This window comes from Lissotriton helveticus, chromosome 2_2, assembly GCF_964261635.1.
Source record: "Lissotriton helveticus chromosome 2_2, aLisHel1.1, whole genome shotgun sequence".
Taxonomy (NCBI): Eukaryota; Metazoa; Chordata; class Amphibia; order Caudata; family Salamandridae; genus Lissotriton; species Lissotriton helveticus.
This window is the reverse complement of record NC_136060.1, coordinates 368,282,498-368,301,475: the sequence shown is the minus strand read 5'-3', so window position 1 is coordinate 368,301,475 and position 18,978 is coordinate 368,282,498. Positions and strand designations below refer to the sequence as shown.

The following is an 18,978-nucleotide window of genomic DNA, read 5'->3' as shown; positions in this document are numbered from 1 at the left end:
AATTATCCCTCTTCAGACAGCTGGGCAGTCCTACTTCTGAATCTTCCACAGATCCAAAGTATTCTGATGAGCGTATCGGAAGGTCAATTTTTATACCTGGTGGCAGCCTTTGTGTGGGCAGTAAAGATCAAACCTGGTTCTGGTCAGTTCTTCCCCTTTCCCTGGTCCTGAGTCCAAACTGTCTAGGATGATAAAGGCAAGGGCAGGCCTGGTGCAGGTTCTTTTCTATGTGGTGCAAGCAGGGTCCTTTAAGTTTAATCAGGGCAGGGTACAGCTCCTTACAATGCACCCTGTCAGGAATAGCTTTTCTCCTCACTCATAGGCCATTTTTGTTCCCATGTCTAGAAGGAATGCACAAAACATCACAGGAAAGCCATTCACTGTCATGTGATACTGGACACAGCCAGGAAGGTACATTTGGATTAGGGCAAATTAATGCTAACTTTCTAAAAGTGGAATTTTCAGAATAGTAACTTAGAATCCGACTTTACCAATAAAGAGGATTTTAAATTCTAATTAATTTGAGTGCAAACAGTATATCGCTATCTGGTCCCAAAATGAAGTTAGCGCGTATTAATTGTAATAAGGTAATCCAGTATTAGGCTATGGGAAAGATATCCTTACAACAATAGATAATGATTTTTGGAGTTTTTCCCTGTCAGGACATGTCAAACCTAAACCCACTTCCCCTACCTTTTAAATACCACGCACCCTACCCTATGAGCCTTTAAGGTATACCTTAAGGGTGACTTATAAGTAATAAAAAGCATTGGGCTTACTTTAAAGGATGGTTGTATGGTAATATGAAGCATTCCAAGTAAATAGCATGGAAATGTTTATGTATTTGTGTGAAAGCAAAGAACGGTAGAATAATATTGGTGTAGGTTAAAAGGTCAGGTGACAGTTGCACCTTCAAGCCAGACCTAAACAACCATGTAGTTTAATGACTGCCCTCCTTCCATCTGTACTGCTGTCGGAGAAAAACACCATAAACTATCACGTTTAATAACTTTAGAATGCCATGTGTGGTCCCCTGTACGTTCATGGTTAGGCAGCTGGATAAATAAACCAAATTATCACAGCTGTGTGGAGGGCAAGCACTTTTTGTGGAGGCACAGAACTTCTGCCCAATCAAACCAGGTACTCCACGCTCCCAACATGTGGACAAAGCCAAGCGTCTCTCTATTGATGGTCACACAATTGTCTGGCGGCAGCTGCTCTGTCAAGCCAAACCATAAAAAGGAGGTCTGAGGCCTGCAAAAAGGTTTATTTTTGCCAGGTCGAAATGGTGGTTCAGAACTGCACTACAGGCTGTAGTGGCAGGCTTGAGACACAATGAGTGCTGCAGCCCACTAGTGCCATTTAATTTACAGGCCATGGGTATATGTAGTACAATATAAGAACTTACAAGTAATCGAATGTACCAATCATGTGTAGCCTAATTTAACATGTTTTAAATAGAGAATACAAGTACTTTACCTCTGGTTAGCAGGGAAACAGTGGGCAGAGCCCCAAAAGCCAACAAAAACAGGTTCAAGAAAGGAAGGCAGAGGAATTCCAAAAATCTGGAGTGACCTTTCAGAAAGGTCCAATACCCCATATCTGAAAAAGCACATGGTGCTTAACACTTTCCATGCTCATGACGAGCTCAGCTCGTCATGAGGCACGGTTGAGCTGAGCTCGTCATGACCGTTGGAACGTTCACATGCGGGGATAATTTCCCCGCTGTGCTGAACGCTCCAAAACGGGTGTGGTCGTGACGAGCTCTGCTCGTCATGAGTGCAGCTCCACTGTGCCTCATGATGAGCCGAGCTCGTCACAAGCACAGTGGCGCCACGCGCGGCTCCACTGCCCCCCGCACAGCAGGTGAAAATGCCCCCCAGCGAAGGGGCTAATAGGTATATTGGGGGAACCAAAAATTAATGAAGAGGCTGTCTGAAACCGTATCAATATGCTGTATGCAAAAATGCTACAAGATTATACAACATCTTACTATTATGGGTTTCAGGTATATTCCAATGATTGCTCAGGTCTGAAACGACCTATTATAGCTTCTAAATAAGAGCAGTGTAACATACATTTAATTCAGTTCTGCTTCAGTTGCCTGCCTTTGTCTTAGACACACATTCCAAAGCAAAGCACAGGAAAACTGGCACTTAACCGAGAAGATATATTCTATGTAAACACCATGTTGTGTTTATAATATCCCTCCAACACGAGGACCCGGCTGGAACCTCGTCCTAACAGTAAAACACATTGATAATCATTCTAAACTTTGTTGAAAGCCAGACCAATACTTAATACGTGGTTAGCCATTAATTATGAGGGTCTGTTTACAACAGTTCTGTGAATGATGTGAAAGTTAGCAACTGCTGTTTGGATACGTAGGTATACAAAACCCTGTCAAATTAATAAAATATTGGTAGGAGCACAAACCTATTATTCACGCTTTTACTCCATGTTTAGGACTGGAAGACGTTGGCTACATGCATGCACTCAAAACATTTGGCCTTCCTTGATGAATGATTGTAAAACTGGCATTTGATAGTGCAGATTGTTTCTCCCCTTGGATCAGCTAGTCTTGTATTTAATCTGAAAGGAGATAGGCTAGCAGGACATATTCAGCCATGCACAGTCACGGTCAGCAGGCGGGGTTAATGTGTACAGGCAGAGCTCCCGCATTCTGGGGCCACGGGCGTAGCTTTAGGGTGGGGGGGGTGTGGGGGGGGGGGTTATACCCCCCCAAGAAATGCATTTTCTGGTGCTTTCAGTTGGACAGTGTGAGGTGCCAGTCTGATTTCACCAGTAATTTTTTACCTTCTCACAATCTCCCTTTCCACTGTCCCTTAGGCCCCTCATTTTATGCTAGCTTGATTGTCGGAAAATCTGAAGCCGCGCCTCCCCCCCCCCCCCCCAGTCAGGGCCGGCCTAAGGCATGTGCAAGCTATGCACCTGCACAGGGCCGCCAAACCCCAGGGGCCGCCACGCCAATATATATCCTTAGATACGTATTTGCGTGGCGGCTCCTGGCAGGGATTTGGCGGCCTCGGCCCCCTACCTACACTCCCTGCTCAGGGCCTCCGTGAGCCTAGAGCCGGCCCTGCCCCAGTCTTACTGACCAATCAATGATTGATGCGCCAAAAGATAACTGTCAGGGCACAGATAACAAGGTGTGACATTCACCTTTTTTGCATTCTTCGACTCATAGTAAACAGAAGTGACTATGAACACTTTATGGGATGTCATCATAAAAAGCCAGGGCTGGCCCACCCCATAGGCCTTTCCAAACAGATAACAGCGGAACTAGCTAGCAAACTAAAGGCACCTCGTGTCCTCATTGTGGAAATTACCAAGTATAACTCTTCTCCAAATTCATGGAAGGACACAGTTTTACCTACCTCTACAAAGGAGGAAAGCTACAATTGAGTCCCATGCCCCATTCAGGACAGAACAGCTTGTATTTGTTTAAGACAAGTATACATTGCCATCATATATATTAGTAAATCCTGACATGGTTTCCACTGTGGAGGCGAGGTACAGGACATGCATAGAAGAAAAAGTTAGTGAAGTGATGCCCTGTGCAGTGTGGAAGCAGTTGAATGCAAACAAGGACAAGACTTTTAGTAATAAAGTCCTCTATGGCCGCTGCTGGATCCCGCAGCACTGGTTGGTCATGTTGCACCCCCATGTCCAGCTCCCTCTACATATGTTTTTCGTTTCATAGGAACCACCCATAATAGCCAGTGGTTGAAACTCATAGCCCCCAGGAAGCAGGTGAAACACATAGCCAGGCCGTGGTTGCTGACACTCAGCATTGTGGCCTATGGGGAAGTGGTGTGTGCACCGATGTCATGCTTGCATTGGGGACATTGGCCTTGGTGCACTTGGGCTCACCATCAGCTTGACCTGAACATTCACGATGGCAGCTGTTCCATGCAGAGCATCTGAGTACCTGTCCTACGTGTTCTTCTATCTCAGCACTTGTGTGCGTAGACAATGGGTAGTATGGTTGTGGGCTTGCCTCAAAACATTTAAGTTTGTACACAACCACCTGCCACAGCAAAACGTGCATGACCGTTGTTCCACCCATCTCATCTCAGATTGTTGTTAATTGTGAGTAGTGCGGCATTCTGTTGGCTTGTATGTGGCAGCTTACCACTACCAAGGAATGTCGCAGACATGTTGACATTCATAACACAGTTTTAATGTGATGCTACATCACGGGTGGTTGCTGGCAGTACAACTGGCTATGTGTTTATTGTCAGTGTGGTGGATCATCAGTGAGGACTGAGCCATCCAGGGCTGATGGGACAGAGGCACAGAGGTTGATAGGAAGGCGCTCATTTAGTCAAAACCTGTTTATCAGCTATTGGGGGTGCCAAATGCTTTTTGGCTGAATGTACTATTGCTTAATTATGTGGTGGCACCAGTTGCTGCCAGATTTTGAAAGTTGCATCTATACTTGTACCTTTGCTTGTTTGAGTTATAATATGACATTTGTGGAAACAAAAGAGAAGGTGTTAAGCTGATAACCCTAATTTTGAAGGATGATGGACCCATTTAAAGCAGCTCAGCTTTATGCAGTGGGTTCTTTTTTAAACATTTGCTTTCTTTAATTTTAGGGAACAGCTGCACCACAGCCGGGAGTCTCTCATACAACAGCTACATCAGGTAAGATCCATGTTTTAGTGCATCTACTCTGCCATTTTATGTAGTGGTAAAATATGTAAGATCGTTCATGCTACTTCAAAATTTTAAATTCGTTTTGCTAGTTAATCCTCAGTATGGGGTCTACAAAGGTATTGACCCATGCAGAAGGTGATCAAAGCCAGGATGTGGCAAACATCTGCTTGAAATGTGTTTCTGTTCACATTTTGGGGTGTAGTCTCAATGCATGTCAGGGTAGGTAAAGTAGTACCCTTTTATGTACCCTTCGTGGCCTTTGTGAATTGGCAACAAAATAACTGAATTGTTAATAAAATAGGAATATTCAGGTCATATTCATATATAGTTAGTACAAATAGGAAGAACTGCACCTCCTTTACTAATAGGGAGTTGGAAGTTTGGGGCCCAGTCACAAACCCATAGAAAGTACTTAAAAGAGTATTCCAGTAGTACTACTTACCACACTCATGCTCATTTGCATTGACTCTATAATGAGCACAGCAAGAAATTCCACAATTTTGAACCATCAATGGAAAGTGCTGGTAAACTAGCGAAGCAATTCAGGACTGGTTCGTAATGTTTTAGTGCCACAAAGTTCAAGTGTCTAAAAATGACCCACTTTGGGCATAAATATAAGATAGTGATCTTGTAGATGAAGACTAAAAACTCATATTATTTGCACATATGATATTTATGTTTAGGGTTAGGAATGGAAATATGGACGTTCCCAAGAAAGGGGAAAGAAACGTTGGGAACACCTATAAAATTCCTACATTTGTTATATACATATATCAATGGTTTTCACATCACGTTCAGCTCAAAATGTTAATGTGAAAAAAACTGAGGAACTAAGCAAACTGGATGTGAAAAATCACAAAAACTTCAATTTTGTTCTCGGGATGTGGTGGGAGAAAAGAATTTAAGGTGCTGAAAGAAAAAATCTTCTGGTTTAGGGATTGGTCTGTAGATGTGCTCTTCCATTTTTCTTGATAGCCATTTGTTGACCGAGGATTTTATATAAAAATGAAAAAAATTATTAAAAAAAAAATCATGGGCGTAAGCACAGGGACATAAGAATATTCTTCTTTGTAAATGAGGTTCCTGTGTGTATCGCAGGAGTATCGAGAAGGCAAAGAGAGGTAGTAGGCACAGAGGGTCATTTAGATACTACTGGTAGGCGAGCAACCAGCCTCCCACATCAGCCACTCACTGTTTTGTGCTTCGCTGGTGAGGACCACCCCTCTAATGAGCAATTCTCATGTTCCTGGTGGAAATCTCCATTATGAAAGTGAATTAGCAGGTAGGGAGGATACGCGTTCATCACTGCTAATGTCGAGGAGGCTGCAATATTCTTGTCAGTCAGCTCGGAATTTAATTTCCTTTTTCAGAAACAAACTACTACAGAAGGGGTTCATTATTGAAAAAGAAAACCCAATTGTGGCCCAGTGCACAGACGCCATTGACAGTTGTCTCTTCCGGGGTCCACCATGGGTCCCATGTCCAACTCGGACAGGGAAAATGAATGAGAGTCGCCTGCCTCGGTAGGACTCGGTGCTGGTAGCTGTGACCTGGTGAACAAGCGGCAGATGAGCTGTTAGGTCAAGTCTTTCCACTGGTGAATCCAGTTGTAGCTCTGCCTCCCAAATGCAATGCTTGAGACTTCACAATATCTGTGCCAATAAGTAGCAACACCTCAAATCACAACAGAATGAAATAACAACACATGCTCAAACCATTAAATAATAATCCCTTCATAGTGTTCCTAGTATTAAGGATACCATGAGCTATAATCTCATCAGTAATATTTAGGACATGTGTAATTGTGTCTGTCACATCGATGCTGAGATCATGAGTGTTGCCTTTGGTGTGCGAGTTGTGTTTTGCATAGCTGTTGTGCGAGTTATGGTTTAGCCTACCTAGCACTAAGAAACCCCTTCAGGTCAAAAAGCGCTGCATAGGAGCTGAACCTGCAATTCTTAACAGATGTCCAACACTGCTTCTTACATTTCATAAAATTTGCATGTGGGGTCAGGCTTTTGTGCTTAAAGCTGCAAGACCCTACGCATCTCCTTCTAGATCTCCAGCCAGAAACAAACTATCAGCTATCAGTCGAAGCAATGGCTTCTCCAGATCTTCAGCCAGAAACAAACTAATCCTGTGGTCTTGTGCTATCAGTCGAAGCAATGGCTTCTCCAGATCTTCAGCCAGAAACAAACTAATCCTGTGGTCTTGTGCTATCAGTCGAAGCAATGGCTTCTCCAGATCTTCAGCCAGAAACAAACTAATCCTGTGGTCTTGTGCTATCAGTCGAAGCAATGACTTAGCTTACAGCTGCTCCATCTCATAAAACTTTTCCCTTCTGGGTGCAATCAGTTTAGGTTTAACTATGGTCTGTTAGCAACAAGCATGTGCGTTATAATATAAACAAATACATAAAGTATAAGCAGAATGTATAAGCCTGCCTCATAGAGTTATTTGCATTTTCCGAATGTAATAGGCACTATGGCTTGAAATGCCCTTAGCTCTGAACTAGACACTGAATGCAGGTTTGCTGTTGCTTCCAGCAGCTGTGGTTTCTCTATAGGGGCGCAGGGGCATTGACCTGCTACCTGTGAGCCATTACATCCCTCAAATACATACCTTTCTTCCCAGGCAAAGCATTCTGCCCTCCTACTGGGTGTAATTTATTGCAACCACCAGGTGGGGCTTTGTATCTAAACTGCATGTCAGGCTGGCCCGTATGTTGCTTGCGGCCAGCCTGACATGCATAATTCAGGCTTCCCCAGTCATTGCTATGGGGGGGTAGGGGGCTGGGAAGCAAAGACAGCTGCACAAGTCTCCGATGGAGGGCGGGCCATGCTCACCTGCCCCCACCAATATTCACGCTCCTGTTATGCTGTTTACTGTGATAAACAGCATGAGAGCAGTGATTTCATTGGCCAAGATGGGTGACTTCATGCCCGGCATGCTCCGTACTTCAGTGTGAGCAGTGCAGGTGGATTGGGAGGTTCCCTACGACCTCTACATGCCGAACAGTGCTCCCGGCACAACCACCAACCTTGCAGGAACGCCGGCACTGACCGTGCCGCCACCCAATGCCTGACAGAGAGCTCAGAGTGAGATGCGCTCTCAAACCTCAGGTAGCCGCTCCGGGGCAAAGACTCTTGCCGCCTGCAATGGAGACCCTGGGTCCAGCAGTTGGGTGGCCTCCATATTGCAGCTTTCCACCTCAAGGGAGCCCCCTCCAGAGCCCTGCCGGACTAAGAGGACATCGCCATTGGTGGTGGATCTGAAAGCCCAGCTTTGAACAAGCCAGCTTCAGATAAGTTCTCTTTTCTAACTCACCCCTGCCCCCCTTTCTCTTCCCCCTGGCTCACCCTACTGCTCCGCCCGCTGCGCTCCCCCCTGTGCCTCCTACACTAATCCCATCAATTTCTGTTTGTTTTGGCCGCCACTGGCTTCCGGTTCTTATCCGGTATCCCCATTCCATCACACTATGTTCTAGCTGTAAATTTTGTATTTCTTTGTGAACATTTTGCCCAAAAGATCATAACACAATCTTCGAATAGCGCTTTGTGTAGACATGATCTTCAATTAATGCTGTGCTTCAAAGTGGACCGAAAAGGAACTTCCTTACACAAAATGTAAAGCACACACAGGGACTGAATCATCAAGGCACTGAGCATGGGATTTAGTGCTCTTGTAGCACTAATTTACGCACTCATAAGTGTCTTTGTGAATGGGCCATTGAGCCTACATTTACACAGGCAGGGAATTATTATATCAATCCTTGCCCTTAACATATCTTCTGATATGTTAGCTATTACCCCAAAGACTAAATTTAATTTCTTTGCACATAATTACCAAAGCAAAGTTGATTAAAAGCTGGCTTCCTACTTTGGATTGAAAGAACAGATGCATTTGATTCTTGTATACACCTGTTTTTCTACCTAGGAAGATGAAAACCTTCTTAAAGCTGAATTAATGCTCTTTTAACAGTTTTATTTTACAGTTACAAAGCCATTTCACAAGTGCATAGTCTAGGATAAGGTGGACAATACTGTAGTGTTGGGATGCATAAGATGCTCTATGTTGCTGATTGAAGCTGCTGCTAGAAATCAACAACCGTTCATTGACACGCACGGACCAGCAACCGTATCGTGCGCTAGCTGCTTTACTTCTAAGACCTGTTCTACTTCAGCTTACTTACGGTGACTAGAACTGTGAATCTGGGTATTTGACCAAACGCAGACTTTCTGCTTGTTTTGCTTTTAACTGCGGCGCCTTATAAACTCGTGTGCAATCTTTTAAATTGCTAAAGCTAAGCACCACTTACCCGCACAACACGCTGCCTCCTCCGAGCCGTTCTCCCCTGTCCACCACGCGATATCCTGCTTGAGTGGAGGGAGGTACTTCTGACAGGGAGGAGGTCAGCGCTCTAGTCCCCGCCTCACTTCCTCCATAAAAAACAGATGGCCACCGGAGCACGCAGTGGATGCGTGCAGCGGGCACGCCAAAGGCAAGCCCGTCTGCGCCCGTTCGCGCCAGACTGCCGCCAGCCACCAGGGACCCTGCCCATTTACATCCAGAACATGACACAGACCATAAACTCTCCTACTGTAAGACAGAGCTCCTACTTATTGGAGAAAATCATCTTTGCTCTGCTCACCATTGCCACAAGGTTAGTACACACCACCTCCCAGACCTAGGAGGGTTCTTCTCATGCCCACATTGCAGGTATCAGAGTACGAGCTTAGCTCAAATACAGCCTGCATCACAACCCCCTAATCCCACCCCCAACCCAAACCCACCAAAGACAAGGAATCGAGGAGACCCGCCCCGAACTTCAATAATAAACCCACGCTCTACCGGCAAAGCCGGAAAGGCTTTTTGGAAAACGAGAGATCCCTCCACAAGCATGCAATTGAGATATGGGACCTACTAGATACCAACTCCCCCGATGTTGGCTTTATTACTGAGACGTGGCTGAATCCAACCAGTACCCCTGCAATTGCCATCGCCCTACCAGAAGGATATAGGATTCTCAGGCTAGATAGGCAACCCAAAACAGGAGGAGGGATTGCCCTTATCTATAATGACAAGGCAAAAATCTCCATACTAGAAGAACGTTCCAATGAACAGATCGAAATCATGATATTTAGACTAGATCTCTCACCCCAGCACAACTGGAAAGGGGCTCTGGTCTATTGCCCCCCAGGACCTCTAGCGGAATTCTCCCTCCAACTTATTGAGCTGATAGCCCCCCCTCTAGCAATTTTATTCTGCTGGGGGACTTCAACGTCCAAAGCGAATGCCTCGACAATACAGAAACCTCATCCTTGTTAGCAGACCTAGCCACACTGAATCTCAATAAAATCAACAACTGCCCTACCCACACAGCAGGGCATACCTTAGATATCATCTTCTCTAACTCCCCCCATCTCACATGTGAAGCCCCTAAATCAATCAACTGGTCTGACCATGCAATTATTAATTTCCAGATACAGGGCCCCAAAGAACCACAACGGCGTATCCTGTGTAAACAATATCTAAACAGACAATGGCACAAAGTCAACCCAGTTAACTTCGCATCTACCTTTACTACCACATAGCAATATTGAAGAAAACCTAGCCCACCCCAACAAGTCTACCTTAGCTGCCATCGATCTGATCGCCCAACAAAAAGTGAGTCCTACCAAACCCAGACCAACCCAGGCAGACTGCTTCTCCTCAGAACTCAACAAGGAAAAAACAAATTGCAAAAACCTTGAAAGGAAATGGCGCCGTACCTACCTCATAGCCAATAAAGGAAAATATAAAGTCGCTTTAACCTTCTATCATAAAAACATTAACCTTGCCCGGAAAACCCATATAGCCCAACAACTTAGCCAAGCCGAAAACACCTCTAAAGCCATGTATCAAATTCGGAAAGCTTTCACTAACCCCAAAGCATGCAAATCAGAAGAAGGCCTTTCCCAATTGCTATGTGATAAAATAAGTGACTATTTTATACAAAAAATTGATACCATATATAACAAAATCGCCTCAACCAGATCCCCCCCTTCTGCAGCCACATTTTCAGCCCCCCCCTCTTAGCCACACACTAAAACCAAAAACGATGCTGAACTTCCCCCCTTTAAGGCAAGAAGAAATGGAAACAATAATGTGCAAAATAAAGTCTGGTTCTCCGCTTGATGTCCTACCTGCCAGGATCTCTGCATCCCTCGCCAAACCACTCTCAGTCCCTATCTGCCCCATACTGAACCAATCTCCGGAGGAAAGACACATACCTACCTCATGGAAGGCGGCCCAGGCATCCCAATCCGGAAAAACACCAAAATGCCTATGGAAAATCTCTCAAACTTCCACCCCATCTCCATCCTACCTTATCTGAGCAAAGTCCTGGAAAAACATGTCCACAAATATCTATCCGACCATATTGAAGCGGCTGGCTACTTGGACCCGCTCAATCAGGTTTCCGACCCAAATAGAGCACAGAATCGGGCCTGGTGGCCGTCACCGATACGATCAGGTTTGCCCTAGATCAGAACCAACCTACCCTTCTAGTGCTGTTAGACCTTTCCGCCGCTTTCGATACGGTCGACCACCAGACTTGGCTCATGAGAATAAAGGAAGCAGGAATAGAGGAAGTGGCCCTTAAAAGGATGGCTAGCTTCCTCTCTAATCGTTCCCAGACCATTAACCTTGGCCCATACAGGTCCAAATCACAAGAACTAACTAGTCAAGTCAAGTCAAGTCAGAAATTTGTATAGCGCGCTACTCACCCAGAGGGTCTCTAGGCGCTTAAGGGAGAGGGGTTCGCTACTGATCGAACAGCCAGGTCTTGAGTTGCTTCCTGAAGGAGAGGTGGTTCTGGGTAAGACGGAGGTGAGAGGGGAGGGAGTTCCAGGTCTTGGCCGCCAGGTATGAGAAGGATCTTCCTCCCATGGTGGCTTTTCGGATGCGTGGAATCCCGGCGAGGGCTTGGTTGGACGAGCGTAGTTGGCAGGTGGGGGTGTAAAAGGATAGGCGATTGTTGAGGTATCTGTGTCCTAGGTTGTGGAGGGCCTTGTGTGCATGAGTGAGGAGACGGAATGTGATTCTCTTGTTGACAGGGAGCCAGTGCAGGTGTCTCAGGTGTTCGGATATGTGGTTGTGTCGAGGTATGTCCAGGATGAGTCGGGCGGAGGCGTTCTGAATGCGTTGAAGTCTTTTCTGCAATTTGGCTGTGGTTCCGGTGCAGAGGGTGTTTCCGCAGTCTAGTCTGCTGGTGATAATTGCTTGGGTGACCGTCTTCCTTGTTTCGGTTGGGATCTATCGGAAGATCTTTCGGAGCATGCGTAGGATGTTGAAGCATGATGATGAGACGGCGTTGACTTGTTTGGTCATCGAGAGGGAGGAGTCTAGGATGAATCCCAAGTTGCGAGCATGGTCCGTTGGTTTGGGTGCGATGCCTAGGGCCGGGGGCCACCATGAGTCGTCCCAGGCAGAGGGGGATGATCCTAGGATGAGGACTTCCGTCTTGTCAGAGTTCAGTTTAAGGCGGCTGTTCTTCATCCATTCGGCTACATCTTTCATCCCTTCGTGTAGGTTTGTTTTGGCGCGGTGGTTGGGTCTTTGGTGAGGGAGAGGATCAGTTGAGTGTCGTCAGCGTAGGAGATGATGTTTAGGTTGTGTTGGTGTGCGATGGATGCGAGGGGGCTCATGTAGACGTTGAAGAGGGTGGGGCTGAGTGATGATCCTTGTGGTACGCCGCAGATGGCTTCGGTGGCCTCTGATCTGAAAGGAGGGAGGCGGACTCTCTGGGTTCTTCCGGCGAGGAACGAGATGATCCAGTCCAATGCCTTATCTTGTAGCCCGACGTTCCTGAGGCGTTGTACTAGGGTGTGGTGGCATACCGTGTCGAACGCTGCGGAAAGATCCAAGAGGATGAGGGCCGCTGTTTCCCCGTTGTCGAGCAGTGTCCGGATGTCGTCTGTAGCTGCGTTGAGGGCGGTCTCGGTGCTGTGGTTGGCTCGGAAGCCGGACTGTGAGGGGTCAAGGGAGCCGTTAGACTAAGGGGGTACCCCAGGGTTCATGTTTAAGCCCAACTATGTTTAACACCTACATAGCACCCCTGGCAGCTCTATTAATGAACTTCGGGTTTGTCCCAATATCATATGTGGACGACACCCAACTTACCTTCTCCTTCAACAAAACCTCACAGACAGCCCAATCCACCTTCTCCTCCGGCATGCTGGCAATCTCACAATAGATGGAAAATAACTTCCTCCAGCTGAATGCCGGGAAAACAGAGGTCTTGCTCTTCGGAGACGCCCCACTTCTGTGGACACCTCACTGGTGGCCACAGGAACTGGGAAACGCCCCTACCCCTGCTACCACAGATAAGAACCTGGGAGTGCACCTCGAGCAGACACTCACCAGGAAAAAACATGTTACACACACTGTGGGCTCATGCTTTCAAGTTTTAGGCTTACTGAGGAGAGTTTTTCCCTACCTTCTCGACACAGTGAGAAAGACCTTGATTCAGACCTTAGTACTGAGCAAGCTGGACTATTGTAGCGCCTTATTAATTGCAGCCAACGAGGCCTCACTAAACCGCCTCCAGATGATACAAAATACTGCTGCACGGCTAGTCCTAAATGCCCCCCACAGATCAGCCTCACTCCCCCTCCTCTACCAGCTACATTGGTTACCCATACGGAAGCATGTGAAGTTTAAGATATGCTGCCTAACTCACAAAGCAATATGGGGAAAAGGACCCTCCTACCTGGCGGAGAGGCTCCACCACTACACCCCCAACCGAGCTCTGCGATCAAGCTCTAAATCCCTACTTAAGATCCCCAGAATAAAAAAGACGCGAACAGGAGGCAAGACATTTTCGTATCAAGCGCCACTTATATGAAACCAACTCCCTATCGCCTTAAGACAATGCCCGGACCATCGAAAATCTAGGAAAGCCCTGAAAATAGCTCTGTTCTAGACTAGCCCACTACCGTTGCCTCATCCACATCCAGAGCGCTGAGATACCCTTCCGAGGGCGATTCAAGCGTTATATAAGTTTGTAAACTAAACTAAACCAAGGCACCCATACCTGAAGTTGACCAGATCAGTTATTATTGTAACTCATTTATGGATGAAGTATTATTTAGCGCCAGGATGCCCTGGCCTATTGGCTATTTCTTGTGCTTTATAAATGTATATTTATTCATTCAGTACTTAATCTTGCTGCGCAAAAGCTTTTCCACACTAGTAAAAGACCAGTTGTATGGAGTGGTAAAAAAAAAACACTACGTCCCTCAAAGGTGATGTGCAGCTATCCAAAATCTTCAAAGAAATTGCCCTAATTTCTCATGTGAATGATGCTGTAAGAGGATCACCAGCCCTTTGCACAGTCTAGAGCTCCGTTGCTTCCTACATGGTATATGCTACATAAATGCCCTCAGTGACAAGCCAAAATCACTCTGAAGACCAGTACCAGTAATGACCTCCTCCTTGTAAACCTCAAGCAAACTCAAAAGTTCACTAACTACAGCCCGATTTTTGGTCTGCTGTGTGTTTGACAACTTTGAATATATGCCACCCTCCTTGGAGGAGAACAACGTTTGACTCATTCCAGGCTGGCTTTGGAAATGCCAGGAGTACAGAACGAACCTGTTATCACTGTTAAGATGAATCCAAGTCTCAGCCTAGTGCTTAATTTGTAGAACATAAAAATTAAAAAAAAGTGTTAGGGACCAGGTTGTATGATGGGAGGCTGCTGCAGCTTGCACCACTCACTACTCCTGCCTGCGCCAAATTCCAGTGTCAGCGCAGCGCTATCCACCATCGATTACACTTGAACTAATTTGACATATTGACTAATCCATGTTATCTGAAGCTGTAAGAATGCTGTGGGTGAGCTGGTTTCTTAATGTCTATTGATTGTTTAGCACTCTGCTCATGTGGTTGCGCCTAAAAAAATACAGACAGTGCCACCATGAGGAGGACTGTCAGAAATAAGTGCCAGTATTAATTAAAAAGTGCTTGTGGCGAGCAAACAAGAGCACAAATTAAGCAATGCTAAACAATAATCGTATCTCGGTTTTGATTTTATTTAACCAGTCTATTTGAAAGCACTTGAGGCCTCACAAGGGGTATACAAATCATTATATAAACACCAAAACAATACAATACCATAAATTGATCATGACATCCAAATTAAAAAACAGAGATCGACCATTTCTAACCTATCCCAAGTGGTGCTTGTGCCTCCTTTTCATTCCTTTTAACTCCACATTTAAAGGCACACCCGGGTCCATTTGTCCCATACTTTTTTAAATGCCTCCTAAATACCATTGATCGCATTGATAGGGTTTTTGGGGGGTCTTGATTTTCAGCTACACTCATGAACTTTAGTTGCTGATCAAGCTGTCCCCAATAACACAACACAAGATGAAGATAATGCCTTTTTCTGCCTCCATTTATAATACACAACTGCAAGAGTAAGAAGTTTCTCAAAATAAACTTGAGACCGAAATCACGACTTGCTTTGGCGTGCTTGCAGCTAGTCCTTTAATTTGAGCCAGTGGTTTCCGGTTCTCAGCTCCGGCACTTAATCATCAACACCAGTGCTTTTCATGAGCACCAGTTAGTTCCTTTTCGGAAGATTAAGAGATTTTCCCAGACTGATAGGATGTGGAGCCGACCCTGAGACTCAAACGTGGTTTCTCAGCTCCAAATTCAGCAGCTCTGGCCATTATGCCACATCCTCTCCCCTCCACCTTCATGGTTAATAGTTGGTTCTATTTTAGGTGGCGCTAACAGGAGAAATGGGTTGGTGCAAGCTGCCTGCTGACGAGAGCCCGGCACTTATTTTCTTACAAATTAACCACTGGCTTGCACAGACACACATTACCACTTCTTGACTACTACTAGACGTGGAAAATAAGAACATCTCTCTCATTCTAGATTCATCTCACAATTGCCAGATCTTCGTCCAAGGAGGGACCCTCACGCTAGCTAATCGCTTATCTTTTCTTGCAATAATGTTCCATAATTGTACATCACTGCTAGGAACCTTAGTGTTCCCAAATAGCCATCAACAGGCCCACCAGGCAGTTGTGTACCCTGAAAAATATATCTTCATTTTTCTTTAGCCTGTACCTATTATGTAACATTTTTATTACAGTGGACTCTAGTATTTGGTTGTGCCTGAAATGTTATAATTTGTACAGGCAGAGCAACATTCTGGGGAGTGGAGCGGAATATCATCAGAGCATGTTTGACAGTACTTGCAAATCCTGACACAGTTACTTCTTGTCTTGTGAAACATGTAATAGCATTGCGACCTTTCAGCTACCAACAATGGTTTCATAAAGACAACCACTCTGAATTGCTGCCCACACAAGAACTAGCCCACCGGATGGCCAATGCTTCCCACTTGATTTGGGGCGTATCGCGTCTCAGTGTTGGAGAGCGCCCTGCTTGCATGAGCAATAGGAAACCATGGACCTTCTGCCTTCTCTTTTAGGGGCACTGCTCCCAGTCCTACAAGACGACCCCAAGCTCTGTTCTTCGTCGTGAGTCAAAATACGCCATTGTAGTGTCATTGAGAAGAGCTTCCTTCACGTTCCTAAAAGCCTTGTCCACCTGTGGCTCCCACTCCCATGGGGCCTCTGCTCTTGTTAGGACCCTCAATGGCTCTGATAGGGTGGCCTGCTTGAGGATAAATCTGCCACAGTACATTGTCATTTTGTAGAAAGAACACTTCTGGTGCAGAGTCAATTGGCACTCTGCCAGCCACTGCAAAATGGCTGTCAGCTGGACATGGTGCTATTCAAGGCTCTCAGAAAAGATCTTGATATCATCACTTATGTTCAGCACCCCAACAAGCCTCATGTCAACATATAGCCGGATGGCTCCAGCCTGCTTGGACTTAGGCACGATGACTAACATGGCTACCCAAGGAGTGGGGCCAGTAACTTTCTCTGTGACCTCCTTTTTGCTCCCGGTCCCACACCTCCATTTCCACCTGTTGTCTCAGGTGGAATGGGGCTCTTTTATGGCACAGTGCTGTGGGTCGTACTGCCTCATCAATGTGAAATCAGGTATGTTTGCATTTGAGTCATCTAAGGTCTGTGAAGAGTTGGGATAATTCTTGAATTATGTCCGAGGCATGCGACTAGTGTACCTGGTACCGGTGTCTCCTTCCGTGACCTGGAATTCTCGCTCTGGTTGAGCGGCCTTTGCTCACAACATCGACTTCTACTGTCTCTTTCAGAGGCAGCAGCTCGGTGCCCTCCTATGTGTAGATATGTGCCTTGGTGGCAGTCAGCTGGGGCGTGGTTTGTTCTTATTGAACTGTGCTGAGTCCATAATGTTCACAGAAACACCAAAGTCAATTAAGGCTGTTATGAAGGCACTCCCAATCCCCACCGTACACAAGGGAGGGGGCCATTTGTGGCTACCCTCCTTCCTAGTGAATGATACTATAGATACTTCCTTGTCCTCTTTGTCATCAATGGAAACACCCTGCACACTGTCTTGGGCCTCCTTTCTGATGTCCGGCTCAGGTACCCTACCTTGGGCCTCTGCATACCTTGGTGAAGTGATTCATTTTTCTGCACTCGGAGCATGCTCACTCTCTCACAGCGCAGATGTGCGGCGTTCAATGTTCCAGCCGACAGCTACCACAAGTCCCCTTGCAGCTTTGATGCACCAGGTGGGCGGGAAAGCACAGGGCATCTCTGGATTGCATCAAGGATTCTCCTTCCCATCCCTCGGGGAGCCTCGTGGGGGGCACTCCTTCCCAGGGCTATTTCCATGTCATCAGCCGTGCTGTTCAACAGGTCATGGGCAAGGGCTAGGACTAGAAAGACGTCTAGGGAGATGCCCGCTGCCTCAACATAAGGCATCTGAGCACTGCTTTATCTGGGCACGGATTATCTGGGCACGGATCTCTTCCGTTTGGATGATGTTCACACACGTGCTTGCTAACTTCCGGAGCCATGCGTAGAACATGTCGACGGATTTGTCCTCCACGCGCTGGGCCAGGCGACGTTTGAAATTTGAATTTTGAATTTAAAAATATTTATATAGCGCACGTTTACCTAGCGGTTTCATGGCGCTGCAGGGTCGATACAACTTCAACAGGGAGGAACAGTAGATTAAGGTGAGAAAGCCTGTGAGAACAGAAAAGTTTTCAGTCTCCTACGGAACTCCATATAAGATGCAGAAGTTCGAATAAGGAGGGGCAAGGAGTTCCAAAAGGACGGGGCAAGGACAGAAAACTTACAGCCTCCTGTCCTACTTTTCTTAAAACGGGGTACCACTAAAAGAGAGAGGGAGGAGGAACGCAATTGCCTACCAGGAATATAATGATGGATGTTGGCCTTAATAAAGGCTGGGGCTGTCCCGGCGCGAGCCTGAAAAGTCAGGCATCCAAGTTTGAACAGGGCTCTTTCTTTTATCGGGAGCCAATGCAGGGAACAGAGAGACGGAGTGATATGTTGAGATCTGGGTAAACTAAGAACCAGGCGAGCGGCTTGGTTCTGCACCAGCTGAAGCCGGCGGAGGGCATAGCTGGGGATGCCATTATACAGTGCGTTGCCATAGTCAAGGCGAGAGAGAACCATCGCCATGACAATGAGCTTGAGGGCAGAGGAAGAGAAAAAGCGTGAGATCTTGCGAATAGTACGCAGTGCAAAGAAACAAGAAGAGACCACCGTGCTAACATGTGAGTGGAGGGTGAGATGTTGATTGAGAGTGATCCCCAAAGTTTTGACAGAAGAAGAGGGAAGAGGAGGGGGACCAAGTAAGGGAGGCAAAAGGCAGAAGACCAGGGATTGAGTTTACCTCCAGTCAGGACAAGTTCGGTCTTATCAGGGTTGAGTTTCAGATGGTTCGAGTTCATCCAATCCCTGATAAAGACCATCACTGACTGGAAGCTATGAATGGAATGAGGAGAGTTGGACAAAGTAAAAATAAGTTGGAGGTCATCAGCGTAGTTGAACACTGTGACCTCCATCCGCTGTAAAGCAAAAATAAGTGGGAAGATATGCAAATTAAAAAGGAGAGGGGAGAGAGACGAGCCCTGGGGGCACCACACTGTACTTTTTGAGCCGCTGAGGAAAAGTCTGCCAGATGGACGGCTTGGGTGCGATCACTAAGAAATGAGGTCACCCAGGCCAGGGCGGAGCCCCTGATACCCGCCGCCTCAACACGGGAAAGAAGGATGGTATGATCAACCGTGTCGAAGGCGGCGGATAGATCGAGGAGAATCAGCGCTTGTGGGAGATTGGAATCAAGCCCCTCTCTAAGTGTGTCCATGCC

General features: G+C 46.3%; 1 protein-coding gene across 1 annotated transcript in view; it reads left to right on the top strand.

Moving 5' to 3' along the window:
• The window catches only part of DOK7 (docking protein 7), a 564,177-nt gene that overhangs the window by 477,124 nt on the left and 68,075 nt on the right, over positions 1 to 18,978 (top strand). The window contains exon 8 of the mRNA XM_078678539.1: positions 4,623 to 4,671. Within this exon, the coding sequence (XP_078534665.1) occupies positions 4,623 to 4,671 (49 nt within the window). The remainder of the gene's footprint in view (positions 1 to 4,622; positions 4,672 to 18,978) is intronic.